The sequence below is a fragment of the Catharus ustulatus genome, chromosome 3, assembly GCF_009819885.2.
Source record: "Catharus ustulatus isolate bCatUst1 chromosome 3, bCatUst1.pri.v2, whole genome shotgun sequence".
NCBI classification, from domain to species: domain Eukaryota; kingdom Metazoa; phylum Chordata; class Aves; order Passeriformes; family Turdidae; genus Catharus; species Catharus ustulatus.
The window spans coordinates 114,312,817-114,331,105 of NC_046223.1; the positions used below are offsets into that span (position 1 = coordinate 114,312,817).

Consider the following 18,289-nt stretch of genomic DNA (forward strand, 5'->3'; position numbering starts at 1 on the left):
ACCCAAGCACACCACCTTTCACTGCTCACTGCCAGAGATTTCTGATGTTAAGAGATGGAAAGATTGCCATGAGATGCACTAGCTTTCCATTTTGCTTTCAGAATTGATCCTTGGTTTAAATCCTTCAGGCTGTTTTTCCCTGCTGGTGCTCCCCTTTCTCAGCAGGGTTGCTTCTCTTTCTCACACAAGCCCAAGGAGGCTTCTTCTAGCTGCCTATCCCAGCACTCCCAAATTACAAAGAAACATATTACAGCTAGCACTCCTGGCTACCACGGGATAAAAGATCAAATGGATGATTAGAGAGACCTTTGGGAACAAGAACTGGGAAGTTTGGAGATGACTGGCCCAGACAGGGCTGAGCACACAGCACATTGACTCCTCTCCTCCTCCAAATGCACCTTTAAACCACCACAAAATCCCCTGCATTAAGTGTATGATACCTCTTTTGACAGAACTAAACCTCTTCACACAGTGAAAACATTGTCCAAGTAATCCCAAGAGATTAACACAGTTTCAACTGTCTGTTTGCAAATTTTCCTCTGGAATAATTAGGATTGTAGAGAGCAAAGAGGCTGCCCTGGCTGGGTGTCTGCTCCCCAACAGGGCCACAAACTCAGCTCTGAGCTTTGCTTTTGACACTGGAGATGCAAGCTAAATCAGGGAGTTGTGTTTCTTAAAATGGAATATTAAACAGTGCAGGAAAACTAAGGGGGAACACTGTTTTATTCCTTTATCTCCATCTAGGGTAGTGTGTGAGAAATCAAATTCATTTTGTTAGGACTTTGCAATTGGGCAAACACAAAGGCAGAAAAATTCCTAAAGGAATTGCAGAAGCCCACAAAGTCAGCGAAAAATGCTTTCTGAGTACATTTTTTCAGGTGGGTTGGAAAAATAGAGTGCCACAAGTAATTCAACCAAAAATAACACCTTTTCAGTGGATACAGTAGGAGTGTGGCTGATTAGAAAAGGGAACTTCCATGATATGATAGATGATGTCCAAATATAATCTACAGCAAACTGAATTGGCCAAAATATTTTTTCACAGTCCCTCTTCAGATGCCTTGCAAGTCAAATCAGTTCTGTCCCGCACCAGCCAGTTCCCTGTGGCTTCTGCCACCTCCCTGAGACCCACCACAGCCACCTCCTGCCCTACCCACCTCTCTGTACCTGCCACCAACACAGGAACCCACAAGAACCTCAGAAATCAAAATCAGTGCTACGTTCTGGCAGACAAAGTTATAGTAAAGTCATAGCAAGTTCAAATGAGTGGAAACTAAAGTTAGACAAATTCAGACTGGTAATACGACCCAAATTTCAAAGTGAAATTAATTAGCATCTGCAACCAAAGGTTGTGGTGGGTTTTGCTTCCCTGGAAATTTTTAAATGAACTGAGTGTTTGGGCTTGCTTTTTTTCTCAGAGGTTGCCCTCAAGTTCAAATGAGAGCTAATTTGGGGAAATTTTACACCTGGGTTCAAAGCAGATGTTCACACGGGCTTCACTGTACAATAATTGATAAATTTACACATCTGTGGAGATTTGCTTATATTAAATTGTTCTTCCCTGTGCCTCACAGATGAAGCTTCACCATTGCTAAAAATCCTCACACTCCACAAAAGCTCCTGGACACAGCAGCACCATCAAGCACCAGGTGGGTTCAGGGTTGGGTTCTCCCTGGGGGGCCACTCCACCACCTGGACACTGCTCCTGTGGAGGGGGAAACTGTCCTGAGCTCAGGAAGGCACCTCCTGCTTTTGATCCTTTCCCTCACCCTCTTTTGAGCCAGTCTGAAAGCGAATATTAAGAGATTTCCAGATTAGTGTCCCCAAATACACTCCCTTAATGCATATGAAACAGTTCCTTCTCCCTTAATAACATCCTCCGTGAGCCACGTGAAGGTGCTCCCTCATTTTATCTCATCCATCTCCCTCTCCTTCACTGCCTACATTGTTTGCTTTTGTACAACCACAGAAAACCTGAGCTACTTGCATGGCTCTTGCCTTCCCTTTTGGTCACCAGTATCAGCCCAGTATCACCAGTATCAAAGCTCTTTGAAATCTGACAGCCAAGCTGGCAGGACACCAGGTTCTTTTCTGCTAAAACATCCATCAAGAGGGGAGGAGATTTGGTCATGTGTAAAATGGGGGCCAGCAACCATTATAAAACCACTTCAAGAAGGTGTTTTTGAAGCTCTGCTGGGATCTAACACTCCCTTGCTGACCAAATTCAGTGTGGTCAAATGCTGCGTGGCCAGAAATGAAAGGAAATTTCAATGGAAACCAAGGCAGCTCCAGCTGTTTCTCCCAGCAGCAGTTTTTACCTCTTGAATTGTATTTTTTTAGTGTAAAATTTGCAGAATGTAAACCATTCAGCTCCTGAAGGGCACACTCCTTTACCTCACCTCCTACCAAACACAGTCGCAGTCTGAGGAGGACCAAACTCTCCTGCATTTTATGGAACCAGTTAATAAATCCATATTGGCCAATTAATCAAACCCAATTCAATGCAACAAAGGCACAAGGCCACAAAGACTTAAGGGCAACATCACAGAATAACAGAATGGTTTGGGTTGGAAAGAACCTTTTCAAGGTGTTCTACTCCAACCCTCCATGGGCAGTGTCATCTTCAACTAGATCAGGCTGCTCAGAGCTCCATTCAACCTTGGATGTTTCCAGAGGTGGGTCACCCACCACCCCTCTGGGCAGCCTGTGCCACTATTTTGCCATCCTCACAGTGATGATTTCTCCACGTCTGATCTAAATCAACTCTTTGAGTTTAAAGTCACTCCATGGATTGTCGCTCCATGCTCTTGCCAGAAGTCTCTCCCCAGCTTCCTTCTGGGCCCGTGAGGGGAGAGGGGTGGATAAGTCCTGACCACCCTGTATGTACTGGAGAGCTTCACACATGAAGATCCATTTCCTCTCCACATCAGCACACATGTGATCCTGCCTCAGCAGCCATTGCTGGCTCCGTCCTAGGTAGAAAATTAACAGCAATTCCACAAAGGGAAGGGAGAAATCATCAAACGCCTTTGCAGAAGGATGAAACAAAGAGCTCGATCCCACAGCCTTCCTGTTAGAGGCTTATTGACTTTATTGGGAACACACATCTAGGTAGTGGCTCAGAATCTGTCCCTTTGGAAGTCTGGAACTGAGGACCCGGTTGCCCCACTAACAATTAGCATTCTGTTTACAAAACCCAGCAGAGTCAGTAAGAATAATCATTACAAAACATGCTCAGACTGTGATTCCGGTTTAAGTTAATATAATTTTAATGAGTTCTTCAGAAAAAGCCTGGCACTTATGGAAAATTTCCTTAATTAATATCAGACCCTAAATTAGTAATAAAAAAAAGCCCTGAATATCATTTGGTCTCAAGCTGGAACTAAAGTATGTTTTGGCATCATTACTAACTGTTAGCAGCAAGTTCTGGAAACAGATGCAAATCTTGATATGTGTCCTAAATATAAAACACATTGCAAAAAAAGCTCAGATAAAAATATATCTATACATCCACATATATTTGAGTGTGCTATTTCCTGCCTGTATCAGCAACAAATTTATTCCATTTCAAAACATTCCACTTGTTTCTTTTCAGTACTTTTAAAAATCCCTTATTTCAGGAATAAACTCTTTCCCTCTGCCTTCATTTTTCCTGTTTATTTCCTCTCCCAACAACCATTTTAAGTAAATGAAAAGGGCTTAAAGACACACATTGCAACATTCAAACATCTGAAAATCAGCCCGCTTGTTTTGCCACCTAAATATGGGCATAGGTGCCCAATTTGAGGCCACCCACGCTAGAAAAATTTGAGGTAGGGATCATGCAATGCATCTTCTGGACAATTACTCCAATGAGAGATTCAGCCCAGTGGAGAGGCTGTTACTGAAAGCCCACAGACGAGTGCCAAGGTGCTGAGATTCCCAGGTGGCACCAAGTGGGCAGGAGACTAAAAATGGAAAACCTGTGGTAAACAAAATAAATAGAACCACTGAAAAATAATAAAAAAAAAAAAAAGAGAAAAAAAAGGAAGGCGAGTTACAAGTTTAGGGAAGGCAGCAAAATGAGCGGGTTGTTTCTGAAGAGCTGAGCTCCCCCAACTTCTTTACTTTGCCTTGACTCAGTTTCACCTCGCAGGAAAGCACTGAACATTAGCAAGGAGAGACAGAGACAACCTTGAGTCTTTCGCCTTCCATTTAATTAAAAAAAAAAAAAAGGAAGAAGAAGAAGAAGAAGACAGACTGAAAATTGTTACAGTCACCAAGAAAAACATCCCAGCATAGCGAGCACACCAGAAACCGAGCTGGTTTCTTGGGTTTGCCAAGAGCCTGAGACAATATTGCTGAAGCGTGAACTGCTCATTCATTGCAGGGCTGCTCACACCAGGGCCATGCTGGCAATAGCCACAGCATTAACTGTTTCTCTGCTTCCCACAGCACATAAAGAAAAGAATTGTGTTTTGGAGACAGCACTAATGCCTTCCCTTATGAAAGGTCCCATCCTGAAATGTGCTTATTGCCCACAACATTTAATCAAGTTAGCAGGAATTAAGGGATGAAAGCACAGTTACTTCCATGGCCACAGTTTTTACTTAGCTGCTGTAAAGTTTTCTGAGCTCCTTAGGAGAAGAAACAACCTTTATTTCTAAAAGTTGTTTCAATGACCAAATTCTTCCAAAAAAGAAAAATCCTAGTTACAAAAAGCATGTGAGTACATGACACTAGCAAAATCCAAGGTAATTCATACACAGGGTGAGAAACCCAAGATGACAACCAGTATAGGACCCCAAGACAAAAAAGCCCATCACAGTCAGTTCCTTTCCTATTGACACACAAATACTAAATCCAGAGGTTCAGCTGGACCTGCTTCCATTCCATGTGGCTTTCTACAATATGATTTTTAGACTAACAAGAATGAAGATTAAATTGTGTAAAAAACCAGTATTGTCCCTGATTAGGGCATGGCTGGCATTGCATTTATACTTGCCAGCTGTCAGTGAGCTGGGAGAACAGGAAGGTTTCTTAAATTTCAATTTGAGATGAGGGTCCAGGATGGCCCAAACATTGTGGTGATTTATCTACAGAGCGAGACAAATTAATGGGAAAGTTTGGCTATACATGAGCTAGCAAACAGGGTCAGGGCACATTCTCTGGCTCTAAATCCAGTCAGGATGGTCTGGCCACAGATGTAATGTTAAATCCTGACTCCATAATGGGGAAGCTGACTCTGAGCTGCCCACAGGAGCAGGTTCGGGACTCTGCTCATTTCCAAACCACAGCTGGGACCTGTCTGCGACCATGCTGGCCAAGCCCACTCAAAACCAGCCTTGCTGACAGCTTAACAGTGCTGGCATTTAACAGTCCAGCCTTACCACTGTGCAGTTTATTGGTGAAAATGCCACTTTCTGGCCATTTTAGTTCAGAGGAATGGGTCTGCAGACTTCTCATCTCCCTCATCTATCTCAGCATGCCCCTACTCAATGACACAGTAAATATACAGCAAAGTCCACCCTGCACCCTGTGGGGACTCCAGCTAGTGGGACAGCAATGTCTGGGCATGGTGGGACATCCTCAACTGACAAATATCTAAAAAGGGTCCAGTCCAGGCCTGGAAAAGCTAGGTTTGGTAATTAGTCCTTCTATTTAGATTCAGTTTTAATTTTCTCATTTGTCATGTGGAATCTGTCAAACACAGACAGGATCTTCCACAGTCAGCACTGTGTTTGTGGTACACCTGTAGGACAGGTCCTCCAGCATCTGAAGATCTTGACCCTGCAAGTCTCTCTCAGTGGTGAAGCAAAAAGCAAGAGACTCGTGTTTAGGCAGAAGGGTGGGTAGGAAAAGTGTAGGGGGAGAAAAAGTCTCCTCACCTTTCCCTTCTCAGGATTCTCAATAAAATTAAAATCAAGCTCAAACCCTGCAACAGTGGAGAAGGTCGAGGTCAGGGTGAGGTAGGGTTAAACCAGGACTAGACTGTAATTAGGCTGTGATATGGATATGTTTATGGGACAGTTAAACTGTCTCTTAAATCACCTTAGCAAAGGGAGACTATCAGATCATACGTGCCTGTACTTGAACTACTCACCTAGGCTTGCTTCAGAGACAAGCAGGCTCTTCCCAGGCACTGCCAGGGACCAGCACAGATCACCTGCAAATCCTGAAAATGCCAGTTTGTCCCCACTGACTCTAAAGGGAGTTGAGGGAGTTGTCTGCCCTGGGGACATCTATACCCACCCCTCCTTCACCTGCCTGGGAGCAGCCCTGGTGTGGCTGCAAGAACAACCTGACCTGCACTCCCTGCTCTGAACCTTCCATGTGGGGAGGGCTTGCTGGATCAGCCCCAAAGTGTTATGTAAAATGGCTGTGATGTGTATATTTATGTGAATCATATACATTAATTACATAATAGTCACCCATGCTCCCCATCCCACATGCACTTTGGTTATGCATAGGACACAAAGACTGAGTGCATTCACTATGAATCATGCAATAAGACTACATCCCTCAGGCAAACTCTCTCTAAAATGACCCTTTTCTTATATTCCCATGGTTTCCACTACAATATTATTTAATTAAGAATATTAATCTGCTGGGCCACCAACTTTCACTGTCTTCTGGGGAAGTCTGAACAGACAGACATTTTAATAAAATATGGGGAATCCTGCTCTTTTTATGATTGGAACATTAAGGTAGGGCAATTTCATGGACTCATGCACTTGTTTCTTTATTTATTCTTGATATGAATGAGAAAATTCTGGACCATTGTTTCAAAAGTTGCATGAGTGATGCCAGATAATATTTTTTTTTTGCTTTGCTTTTCAGCTCATGCTGTCGAATACTGCCCAGATACCTGGGATATATCCCTGATTAGTTGCAGAGCAGTGCAGGCAGAGCACTGACCCCCATTTGGAGAGCAGAAGATGAACACTTGCAGTTTGGCAGCCATGGGCACACAGGTGCACGTGCCTGCAGCACGCATGCAAACCTGCCAGCAGTGCAAAGAACTCATCCCAGACACTGACACGACCAGTTCAGCTGCATTGCAGCAGCTGCCTGGGGAACTCCTCGGGGTTGCAGCCTGCTGCCCTTTTCTCCTTCCCCATGGGATGAGAAACTGCATGCACTGCTATGGCAGTGCCCAGCCACGTCTGTCCTGCAGCCCCAAAGCTCTTCTGATGCTCAGCCTAATCTGGGGTTGAAACACAAGCAACCTCATCACCAAGAATCATGGATTCATTAATGTTGGAAAACACCATCAGGTCCAACCCAGCAGCACCATGTTCAACATTAAACTGTGTCCCTAAGGGACATATCCATGTGCCTTTTGAACTCTCCCAGGGATAGTGACTCTACCACTGCCTTGGGAAGCCTGTTTCAATGCCTGACCACCATTTCAGCAGAGTATTTTTCCCTAATATCCAATCCAAACCTCCTGGTGCAACTTGAGGCCATTTCCTCACATCCTGTCCTTGTTCCCTGGGAGCAGAGCCCGATCCCACCTGGCTGCCCCTCCTGTCAGGGAGTTGTGCAGAGCCACAAGGTCCCTCCTGAGCCTCCTTTTCTCCAGGCTGAGCCCACCCAGTTTCCTCAGATGCTCCTCATCAGATTTGTGCTCCAGACCCTTCCCCAGCTCCGTTCCCTTCTCTGAACACACTCCAGCCCCTCAATCTCTTCCTTGTTATGAGAGTCCCAAAACTGAGCAGAGGATTCAAGGTGTGGCCTCACCAGTGCCCAGCACAAGGGGATGGTCACAGTTCTGGTCCTGCTGCCACACTACTTTTGATACAAGCCAGGTACCTTTGGCCTTCTTGGCCACCTGGGCACACTGCTGGCTCATGTATCCATCCCAAGATGGGGAAGAACACCACAACTTTGGCCACAGGATGAGTGTGTTTTTGGACAAAGGAAAATTATTAAAAGTAGCTCTTGAGGGCTGCCACTGACAATAAAACCAGGAGCCACTCCTTCCTTATTGGATGGACTATTTTCAACTTCTGGGTGAGAACAACTTTAGCAGTTGTCCAGGTAAAGCCAGGGAGGCGCGTGGAAAGGCTGGGTGATGTGAAATTAGGGCAGATAGGAAGTTCTGTGCCTGTAGGTGTGACAGCCAAGGCCTAAGGGGGAGGTTTTACTCATTTTTCCTCCTGCATGATGTTAAGCAACAGGCAGTAAATATGGCATTCATTAAAATGACCTTGTATACTTTTAATAGCCTCGATAATCAGATTTCTGCCACTGTATTGGAAAGTGACTTTTTTATTCAAGGTCTTATAAAATTCTAATTTCTCCCTCATGCTTTAAAGATGCCTGAAGTTTTCTAAGGATTTTAGTGTTTCTTTGCAGTAATTTTCTACCCTTTTCAAAGTTCTGTTCTCTTCCTAAATATGCATAAGTAACTGAGTGGAGATTTGCATTTCTTTGAGTGTGAGGGATAAACTGTACCAGGCAACTTAAAACTTGCTTTTCTCTCTCTTCAGATACAGGAGGGGTTGGATGCTGTCCTCCCTCCCTGTGGCACTGCCAGAGAAACCTTGAGAGGCACTGTCAGGTTTGCATCTGAGGCTGCAATGTGCCTCCTTGCAACCTGAGCATCCGAGTGGGTCCTTCAGCCAGGAATGCCTCTCTCTAGTTCTGAGTAGAGCTTTTCTATTCTGAATTTCTATTTCTGACAGCAAACACTGCACGCAACCTCTGGCACTTGTGAAAGATCAAAGTCCCCTTTTTCACTCTCGAATCTAACTGGAAGCAAGATGCTCACGCTGGGAAAAGGTCAGGGCAGGGCAGGGGCATCTCTCAAGCCCTGGGAAGATGAAGGACAAGAAGCGCGAAGGCATCTGGCCATAGAGCACGGCAGGAAAGTTCAGTCCACGGCCACACAACGTACACAGTCAGGTCTTTTAGTCACTGTGCCTGTGCCCACATGCCAGGCGCTCACGTCTGAATACACACAGACAAGCAAGGGCTGCAGGGCAAGCATGCGGCGTGCAGCTGCCAGGTCCCAGCCGAGCCTCTCCTGCAGGTATTGCCACGGGCAGGATTGCAAAAATAACCCATTCGACAGCACAGACCATCAGGAGGCTCTGACTCAAAGGGAACCTGTTTCAGGCCAAACAAAGCATTTCCTCAGCATCAAGCCGATCGAGTTTTTTGACCCAAGTCAGGGCGTTGCATGGAGAGCCCGCAGGAACCTGCTCCAAAACCCTCCAGCCCTCGGCCCACATGGAGATCTTCGGCATCTCTGTGAAGGCAGAGTGCACTAGGGCTGCAGAGGGGTTTGCAGCTGTTTGTTTGAGAAACAAAGCTTCCCTCCTCCAAGATGAAAGAAATCAAGGAGTCTATGCTAATCAAATCCTCCACGCCTGCTGGCTGCAGTTCAGCTCGTCAGGGATGCAGCTCAGTGCAGTGATCCACATTTCCAGTGCTATGAGCTTGGTGGAAGGGGAAAACATAACAGCAAGAAATTCACCTGGCTGGGAATCAAACAGGTGTATGGCAGCAGCATCCAAGATTATAATAATATCTTGCAAACATGCAAAAAATAGATGTAATAAGACTGATTCTTTGGTTTTCATTAATGAATCATAAAGGCTCTCTTTACATTACACATGCTTTTTTGGCATACGCTGCTAATATTTCCACACTTGCAAGGTTGGAGTTTTTAAGACTGAGCCTCCCTCCCCTAAGGTTCCTCATTTTTGGCAAGAGGTACAAGGTGACTGTGTGCCATGACAGGCTCTCTCTTACTTTGGGGCAATCAGATTACTTTACACAGATGGTTTTATCACTGAGACCATTAGAGGTGAATTGCACAATATATAAATGTGCGTTTGGCAAAAAAAAGTCTCAGTTCCTTACTACTGTCTTGTCTATGTTCCTAAACGTATTTCCTCTCTCCTGCATCATTCCAAAGCACAATTTGTCCAATCTTTACCTTTAAGTGACTCAGCTTGTTTCTGATAGGCCTCTTAAGTACATATTAACTAAGGAAACAGTCTTTCTTGAGCTACTGGATTGAAATGCAGGAGAATGAACCTCAGCCTTAACTACTGAAGAAATAAAGGCATCTATCTGTCAGGATGCCTAACAACACACAGACCACAAAGGTATAGCACCAAAAAATAGAGAGCATAACATTTGCTTTGAAACACAGAATCACAGAATGGTTTGGGTTGGAAGGGACCTTAAGATCATCTTGTTCCAACCCCCCTGCCATGTGCAGGGACACCTTTTACTGGACCAACTTGCTTCAAGCCCCATCCAACCTGGCCTTGAACACTTCCAGGATGGGGCAGCCACAGCTTTTCTGGGCAACCTATGCCAGTACCTAATTACATGCAAGTAAACATCCTTTTGTAGGGGAAATATGAAATTAATAAAAAAAAAAGAGAGAGAGAATTTGTTCAAAGAATCAGGTTCACAAATTAAAATTAATCTGATCTGAAATGGACCTAAAGTTATTCAAGTGAGGCATCCTCAGAGCAACACAGCAGCTCTTCCACTTTGGAAAAAAAAAAGGGATTTTGAATCCTGCCTGCCATGCAGGAACCCTGGTACCACTGCTGAGGTTTGCTCTCCTTGCCAAGGTTTGTCTGAGGCCACGGAGGCAGCTGCTGCCAGTCCTGTTTCTCTCTGCATAATTGTTTTAGGCAAAAGAGATTCTTTACCTGAGAGGCGTCTGGGCACATCGGTAATGGCTGGAAGTCCCGTGCCTCGAGTGGAGGACAGGGGAGTTGTGGAGTGAATGGACGGTGAAGTCATCTGGCTCAAGTAGGATGGGTAAGACTGGTCATAGGACCATGGCGGGGATGACTGCGCCTGCCTGGGGTCTAGGGGGAAAATAAAAACAAACAAAAAAAAAGAGATTTTTTTTTTTAAAGGAAGAAAAGTTTTAGGATATCAACAGCCTAATTGAAAGAAGTGGGATTAGTGAACATACACACATCACTACTATGAGGAGTGAGAATGTAATGAAACACAATTTGCTCCTCAACCCTCAGCCTTTTCAGGTCTTGGTCTGTGCTTTTCCCTCCCCAGAACAATTTCTGTGGGAAATGAACAGACCAGAGAGCAGAGTTTTAAAAGATCTAGAAACTGTGATGCAAATTCCTGGTGTCTGTCTTCCAACATGTTATACCAAGAGTTGCCAGTCCTCAAGGAATCAGAAAGAGAAGCAGATAACAAGGATGAGCCCCAGGTCTGATCTTAGGAAGTGGACTTCATGGAATGATAGAATCATTACAGTTGGAAGAGAGCTCTAAGGCCACTGAGCCCAGCACTGCCAGGTCCACTGTCACAGCTACAAGATCTTTAAACACTTCCAGGGATGGTGACTCCACCACCTCCCTGGGCAGCCTGTTCCAAAGCCTAAGCAACCTTTCAGTGAAGAAAATTTTCATAAGATCCAATCTAAATCTCTCCTGGCACAACCTAAGGCTGTTTCCTTCAGAGGTGGGTAGACTCTACAGTCAGCACTTGGCATGCACGTCAAGCTGTTATCCAGTTCAAACATCACACAATAGAGTTTTCAGTACTGAAAATACTAGCCAAGGAGAAAAATGTCATTAATCTTATCAGCATCCATCAAAAAAATGTCACATTTGGATGCTGGCCCAATTACTTACAGTACCCTCAATTGCAAAATAGGAAACCAAATGGTTTGGGATAACTATCGGAAGCTAATGATACCTTTCCATGTATTTGTAACAGCTCACTATGGAGGAAATTATTTTTAGGATAAACATTGTTCAATTTTTCCTGAAGCACTGGTAGAAAGGGACCTAGTTTTACACACTGATGTTTGGATTTATAAACCATTTGCTCTCAGTTAATATCTGGTGATAAAGGTACCACTGAATACCTCATAAATTATGATTTTTATTTCCTTACATTGACAAAAACAAAGCACTTTCAAAACGATCTCTGAACCAGCTCACAGAAATTGTAGCACATCCCTTCAAATCCTACCCAGTATTTTTCAGGGAAGTACCTCAAGTCTATTTAATTTGGAGAACCTGCTCTATCAGAACGCTGTGCTAAAGCCCTGCTCTGCAGACAGCAATGTGACAGCCACATGGCATAAGCAAAGGCTCTTTTTCAGAAAATTCAACTTTTTTTTTTTTTTTAAACTCTTTTCCCTGCTCTTCCACACAGCAAAACCTTGTAGTTTCAGCTACTTCTTGTTTATTATTTCTCTTCAGACATGATTTGTTTGAAGAAATGTCTGGAAAGCAGATACTTCCTTGAAGCAAAATAACTATATAGATATATATAAAAAAAAACAACCTTCCAATTTAATTTTAAGAGGATTTTCCCGGAGTTTGCCATTTATATTAGAGCTGAGTAATATAAATGGTTAACATAAACTTCTCAGAAATCCGAAGGACACTTGATCATTAAATGTAATGAACTTCTTTGTTTTAACAATTTCAAGGCCAGGGTTGTATAGATTGGCACAGGTTCAAATCTGACTGACTGCTCATTGTTACATCTGATATTGACATATTTCTCTGCCTCATTCCACTACAATAATGCACCATACAGTCAATGGTAAATGATCTTCAAGTGGGAACAGAAAGCTTAGGCTTGCTGGAAAAACAATCTTAAAATTAATGGTGTGTTAGGAGCACAGTCTCAAATCCAAGATCCTTCAAACTCCAAGACCTTTTCAATCTCTGCTTCTGAATCGAAAACAGAGCCCCTAAAGTTTTGGGTTTAGGTCAGCTCCAATGCTAGAAGGAAATAACATAGCAGGTAAAGACTGGGAAAAAAAATCATAGTAGAGGATGTTTTTACATCATTTTGGTCTAAGAAAACTCAGAAAAACTGGTGTCTTTCTGGAGGCTCATGCCACTCCAGTAGTGTAATCTTCATGGCACAAGAACTTCTTGAGCATCTCTGGCACTCTCATCACTTTGAACACCCATGGTAGACTTGGTTTTACACTTAACACCTTTAATCCAGCAGCTATGAATGTCTGTGTGGACACAAGAATGATAAAGAGCAAAAAGTGGTCTTTCAAGGGCTCACATCTTATTTCAAAACTTTCTCTCATACTGCACTGTCAGAAGCAGGATATGGGGCAGGATGGACTTTCACTTGACCCCAAAACATGCCACATATTGTTTCAGTATCTACCTCAAATACATCAGTCTTCCCAGGGAATAGGAAATAACAAAGAGGAAAATCTTTAACCAATTGAACATTAGATGATTCATCAGAGCTCAGTGACTGAGGAGGAGGTCACAGTACCTCAGGCCAGAGGGTTACTGCCATTCCTCCACACCAAGGCACGGCTGAGGTCATGGTCGAGGCAGGGTGGGAAACACTGCCCTGGGGCTGACTGGCTCAAGGTATCTCTGACCCGTTAGGAAACCGGAAAGTGAAAATACAAGTTTCACCAGATCCCAGAGCAAGTGCCCTAAAGCCAACCCTCGCTGCCTGATGGCGGTCAAGGTTTGCATGGACCTGAGAGTGGTGAAACACTGCTGCCTTGCCAAGTCAAAGGTGACCTATGAGCCCACAGGGCAAACGTCACTGCTCAGCAGCATTGCCCAATTTCCAGTGAAAAACGGCACGAGGCAGAGCCCAACACCGCCCCAGAGAGTCCCTGAAGGTGAGCATGCAGCTCATGTGAACCCTCTGGTTCACAGGGAGATGGTTCCTGCAATGGTGCTGGAACAGGGCTTTGGCCACTGAGGCTCACCAGACCATCCCTTCTGGCCCCACACATCGCCAAACCTCCTGGGGGAAGGAGGGTGCTGGGGGCACCACAGGGATGTGCCAGTTGCCACAACAGCACTTCCAGGGCAGACCCACACAGATGCTTCTGAAGCAAAGTGCTTCTGAGCAAAAGCAAAATGCTTCTGATCTTAGGAAGATCTCCCTCCTCCTTGTTCTGGGCCAGAAGGGGTGGGATAACAATTTAACACATACTATTGGGGAAAAAGCTATGAGGTGATTTGTGAGCAGTTTTCCTACACCACAGGCCAGCTTCCCTGCTGTCTCCGGCTGCAGGATCCCTGCTAGCCAGGGACTTTGCAGCATCACCCAAAGCACCACATGCTCTGCATCTTCCCATCACAAAAAGCCCAGAACAGATGAGAAACCTTAAAGCTCTTGAGGCAGAGTGCATGTGGATTCCTCCCTAAAGGAAGCCCTCCAAAACAAGGAAAAATACTTAATATAAAAATAAAATGACCTGCCCAGGAGAAAGCCACTTGCATTTCCATATGACAGCCATGGGGAAGGGCTAACAGAGCATTCAACAACAGTGAAGGAATCAGAGGGCCACTCCGAGCTGGCATTTACACTCAAAAACTTTGGAGTGATTACTAAGAGCAGTCCTCCTTTTGTAAACATTTCTGTTACGCCTGCGTGGGTGTGAGGGGAAGTGCGGCTCTCAGCGTATTCCTTCCCAGCAGGGCACATTGTGGGTATGCTGAGACAGCCTGGGCACAGCTCAGCTGAAACAAATCAACGGGGCGAGGCCTAAACTAATGTGCAAACAGCTCCATCCTGTTTGCACTTCCAGGTGAACCTCCACAAAGAAGGAAATATTGGGTATTGCATATTGTTTTGTGTGTAGGTTTTGCTGTCACATTTATGGCCATGGGACATACGCAGGGTTCTTGACCTTTGTTGTCTTTGACTGATTGCATTAAATGGATATTGATGTTTAATGGGCAATAAGAGTTGTTAAAAATTAGCCCAAGACTAGATGCACCATATAAAATTAAAATCATAAAGGAAAGAAAGAAAAACCCCATCTAGTGACCCATTGTCCCACCAGTGACATTGGCTTTCCAGTATTACAACTTCTCTTCTTCCAACAGAAATCATCAAAGGATCATACAACAGTTTGGGTTGGAAGGAGCCTTAAAGATCACCTAGTTCCAAACCCCCTGACATGGGGAGGGACACCTTCCATGTTCTAAAGTGGCAATGGAGAGAAGAAAAAACCCTCAAATATCACTGAAGAACAAGTTTTTCCACTACTTTGGCGTTGGTTTGTGAAGCACACTGATTTTCTATAGGAAAAAAAACAATTTTCCTTTTCCAAGCTGAGTTACATGATCAGAGCATGATCAGAGGCTGGCAGCTCCTTGGTGTGCTGTCTATAATACCCAGACGTCCCATGCCTCACACTCTCGTTTAAACCCAGCCATCAGCTCTAGCTCTGGCTGCTGCTGGTTGGATTAGTGCTACTGCCAATAGTAAAAAACAAGCTGTCTGGAGCTATCTTTGGTAAACACTTCGAGCAAATATCCTCACTTCTGATCTTAACAAAGCCAAGATGACTTTCTGCATGAGTAACCCAACTATTGTTGTAACACCAACCCCCTCAGCAAAACAACAACAGCAAAACACAGCCTCCTCCTCTAACTCTTTCTTCGGCATTTTTGAAAGCCCAAGGCTTCATCTGAATTGCTCAGTTCGATCAACAAAGTCAAATCCAGTGGAGTTACACCCCAATGTACAGAAAAGTAATTGAGACCACATTTTGGCCTGAAGAACCTCTAAATCCATTTCTCCTTCCCTCCAATAGCCACATTTTTAAAATAATAATAAAAAAAATAAACTCAACAAATCATGCCAGTGGGCAGCTAAGTTTTAAAAGGAGGGTAGAGGGAAATAAAGTTTAAAAAATAATAGGAGGGGTGCAAGCTTTGAAATGGAGGTCCACAATGGCCACTTGCCAGTCAACCAGAGGATGCAATCAATTTGCATAAAATACAGCAGGCTGCAGATTCAGTTTGCACTGTTCCTGAAATCAGTCCCTGTCTGCTAGTGAAGACGTATCCCCTCGCTACCTTCCTGTTAAGCCAGCTCTGAATACTTTAAATCTGCTTAAAAAATGATGAGAAATGGAAGCATAACATCCCTGAAGTGCATGGACAAGGGGAGGAGAAGGGAAAAAATGAAGGTTTCACAGGACTTGCCTTTGAGGGTTGTTATTTCAGTGATGAAAGTCACAGGTTGCCTATAGATCAGCCAGTGCCACAGTGGTGATGGAGCATGAAACCTCACTTAACTCCCACTTTGTGTCCCCACAGCCCAGCCCACGGGGTCCTCACACCAACCACATTCCTGCCATTACACCCATGGCTTTTCCTGGCCTACAGGAGCTAATCCTCACCAGTTGCATCTTAAAAAAAACAAGTTTTCCTCTCCTCATACTGGAACACTGATGCAACAGCTCAGTGTCTGAACGGGAATGTAATCGGATACATGAACAAGTTGCACGAGCCTGTTAGGGAAAGGGGAAAAAAATAAAAAAGCAAATATACCAGTGACCAAATGTGAATGGACAGGATTCCTGATTTACGGGCAGCAAGCAGGGTTCAAATTGGATCTGCACTGCCTCAGCAAAGGCAGCTGCTTATTGGACCATTTGTTTTTTAATCACCCTTCGATGTAGCTTTTGCTGAACCCTAGTTAAAATGCCATGTTGAATAAGGACAACTCTGTGCCTTGTCCTGCCACAGCCTGGTCCTGTGGTAGGTTAAGGACTGTGCTATGATTTGTACAACCTGTACTCTGATACTCCAGGAAAATAAACACAACCTAGACAGAGAAAAGAAATATAAGAGTGAACCCTAAAGTGCTGAGTTCTTTCAGACTCAGGTGTGGGTCAGCCAGGCTTTAAATAATATGTCTGTTTAATCATGCAATAGCTATGCAAGACCTCAAGTGGAATGAAGCAAAACGTTTATGTGCTTACTAGCAATAATATGGATTTTGTGTAGGAAACCAGTATTTACTGTTCCAGTTATTAGAAATTTATTATATTCCCTAAATAATAACTAGGTAAAGAGATAATGAAACCATGGTGTTTCTAAAGGAATGTTTGGTTAATTGCAATTAAGGTAATTTTAAAAATCCTGTTTTTCAGACAGAAGGTAATGTATACCCAAGGCAGTGCTTAATTTAAGAAGCCAGTGGCTCTCTGAGTATTCCACTACAACAAGGAACCTGGTGTAGGACAGCCCAAGCACCTCACTCCCTACAACCACACTGAGCAGGGGATGTTCAGCAATTTCCCACTCAACACCCGATCAAAGGGTGCCTCATCCATGGCATCACCTCCATCTCTCCTTCAGGTGGTTTGTGTAGCAAAGAGTACCCACTCATCCCACAAGAAGGATCCCAGAATAGGGACTGACTGAACTGACTTTGGTGGAACATTAGAGCACGTTGAGCTTTACAGATTACAATCAAGGTTCCAAAGAGCATCCAAAAGCCTGGTGGAAAGCCAGTGCAATTCCCAGAGCCTGTACCCATGTAACATGCTCACACCAACCACATAATTAAATAGGATGGCCACCAGAGAGCAAATGGAGAGCTGGCTGCTGGACTTTTCTAAACCGAGGGAGAGGCAAGGGTGGGAAACAACATCAGAAATACTGTACCAGAGCACTTGTTCTCTACAGAGTCCTCACCTTTTTGGGGGAAATGAAAACAATTTGGGATTCTAATGTATCCCATAACCTTGAATTTATCCAATAATAAAAGCATATAATCCACAAGAGATGGGAAATCCAGCCTGCATCCCTCAGCTCAGCTCAGCTCAGCTCAGCTCACTTCCCTCTGCCCTACCAGCACCACACCTTCCCTCTCTCAATGAAGTCTCAGCTGGTGCTTTGAGCTGCTGCCTTAGATTTGCAGAGAAGGCAGGGAATGCCACACAGTTTTGCTTCCAGTCAGGCTTATTGAAAGCTCATCTGAAGTTTTCATCTCCCAGATCTGTAAATGCTGCTGCTGCCTCATAATGAGGCAGAGAAGTAGTCTATTAATCAAAGCCAGCAGAACATTTTCTACAGGAGGCATTTATGTGAAGGAGAGCAGCATATGAGGTTACACTTAGTTAGGAAGAAAATTACAAGGGGATCTCAGTTCTTGTGCTTCAGGGCATAAGCTGATCACCAGATGGGGTCAGGAAGAATTTCACCCTCTTTCGTTCCTAGATATAGTATTGCACAGTAGGTAAACTATGGAGGTACAAGGAAGAGGGAAAGAAACTGTTCATAGCCTGGATTTCCCCCCTCCTTTCTTGGGAATTATATCTACAAACACTACCAGACAGAAGACTTAGCTAGAAAAAAATACTGTGTTTGAGTTCAGCAGTTCTTACCCAGAAAATGATATGCACAAGAGCCCTGACTTCACATGTCCAATGAACAAAACGTGAAACCTAACCAAAAAAACCTGCTCTGGGAAGCTGGGGGGCAGCAGGTACCATGTAATGGGTACAATCAAGATATTTAATATATTATAAATATTTAGCTCTATTTAA

General features: G+C 44.1%; 1 protein-coding gene across 6 annotated transcripts in view; it reads right to left on the reverse strand.

Annotated features, from left to right (window-relative positions):
* The window catches only part of RUNX2 (RUNX family transcription factor 2), a 156,027-nt gene that overhangs the window by 82,153 nt on the left and 55,585 nt on the right, over positions 1 to 18,289 (reverse strand). For 5 of the 6 annotated variants that reach the window (XM_033056182.1, XM_033056181.1, XM_033056180.1 and 2 more), the window contains one exon: positions 10,662 to 10,823. The exons of the other annotated variant lie outside the window; for it this stretch is intronic. In XM_033056182.1, coding sequence (XP_032912073.1) covers positions 10,662 to 10,823 — 162 coding nt within the window. The remainder of the gene's footprint in view (positions 1 to 10,661; positions 10,824 to 18,289) is intronic. 6 annotated transcript variants of the gene reach the window in all.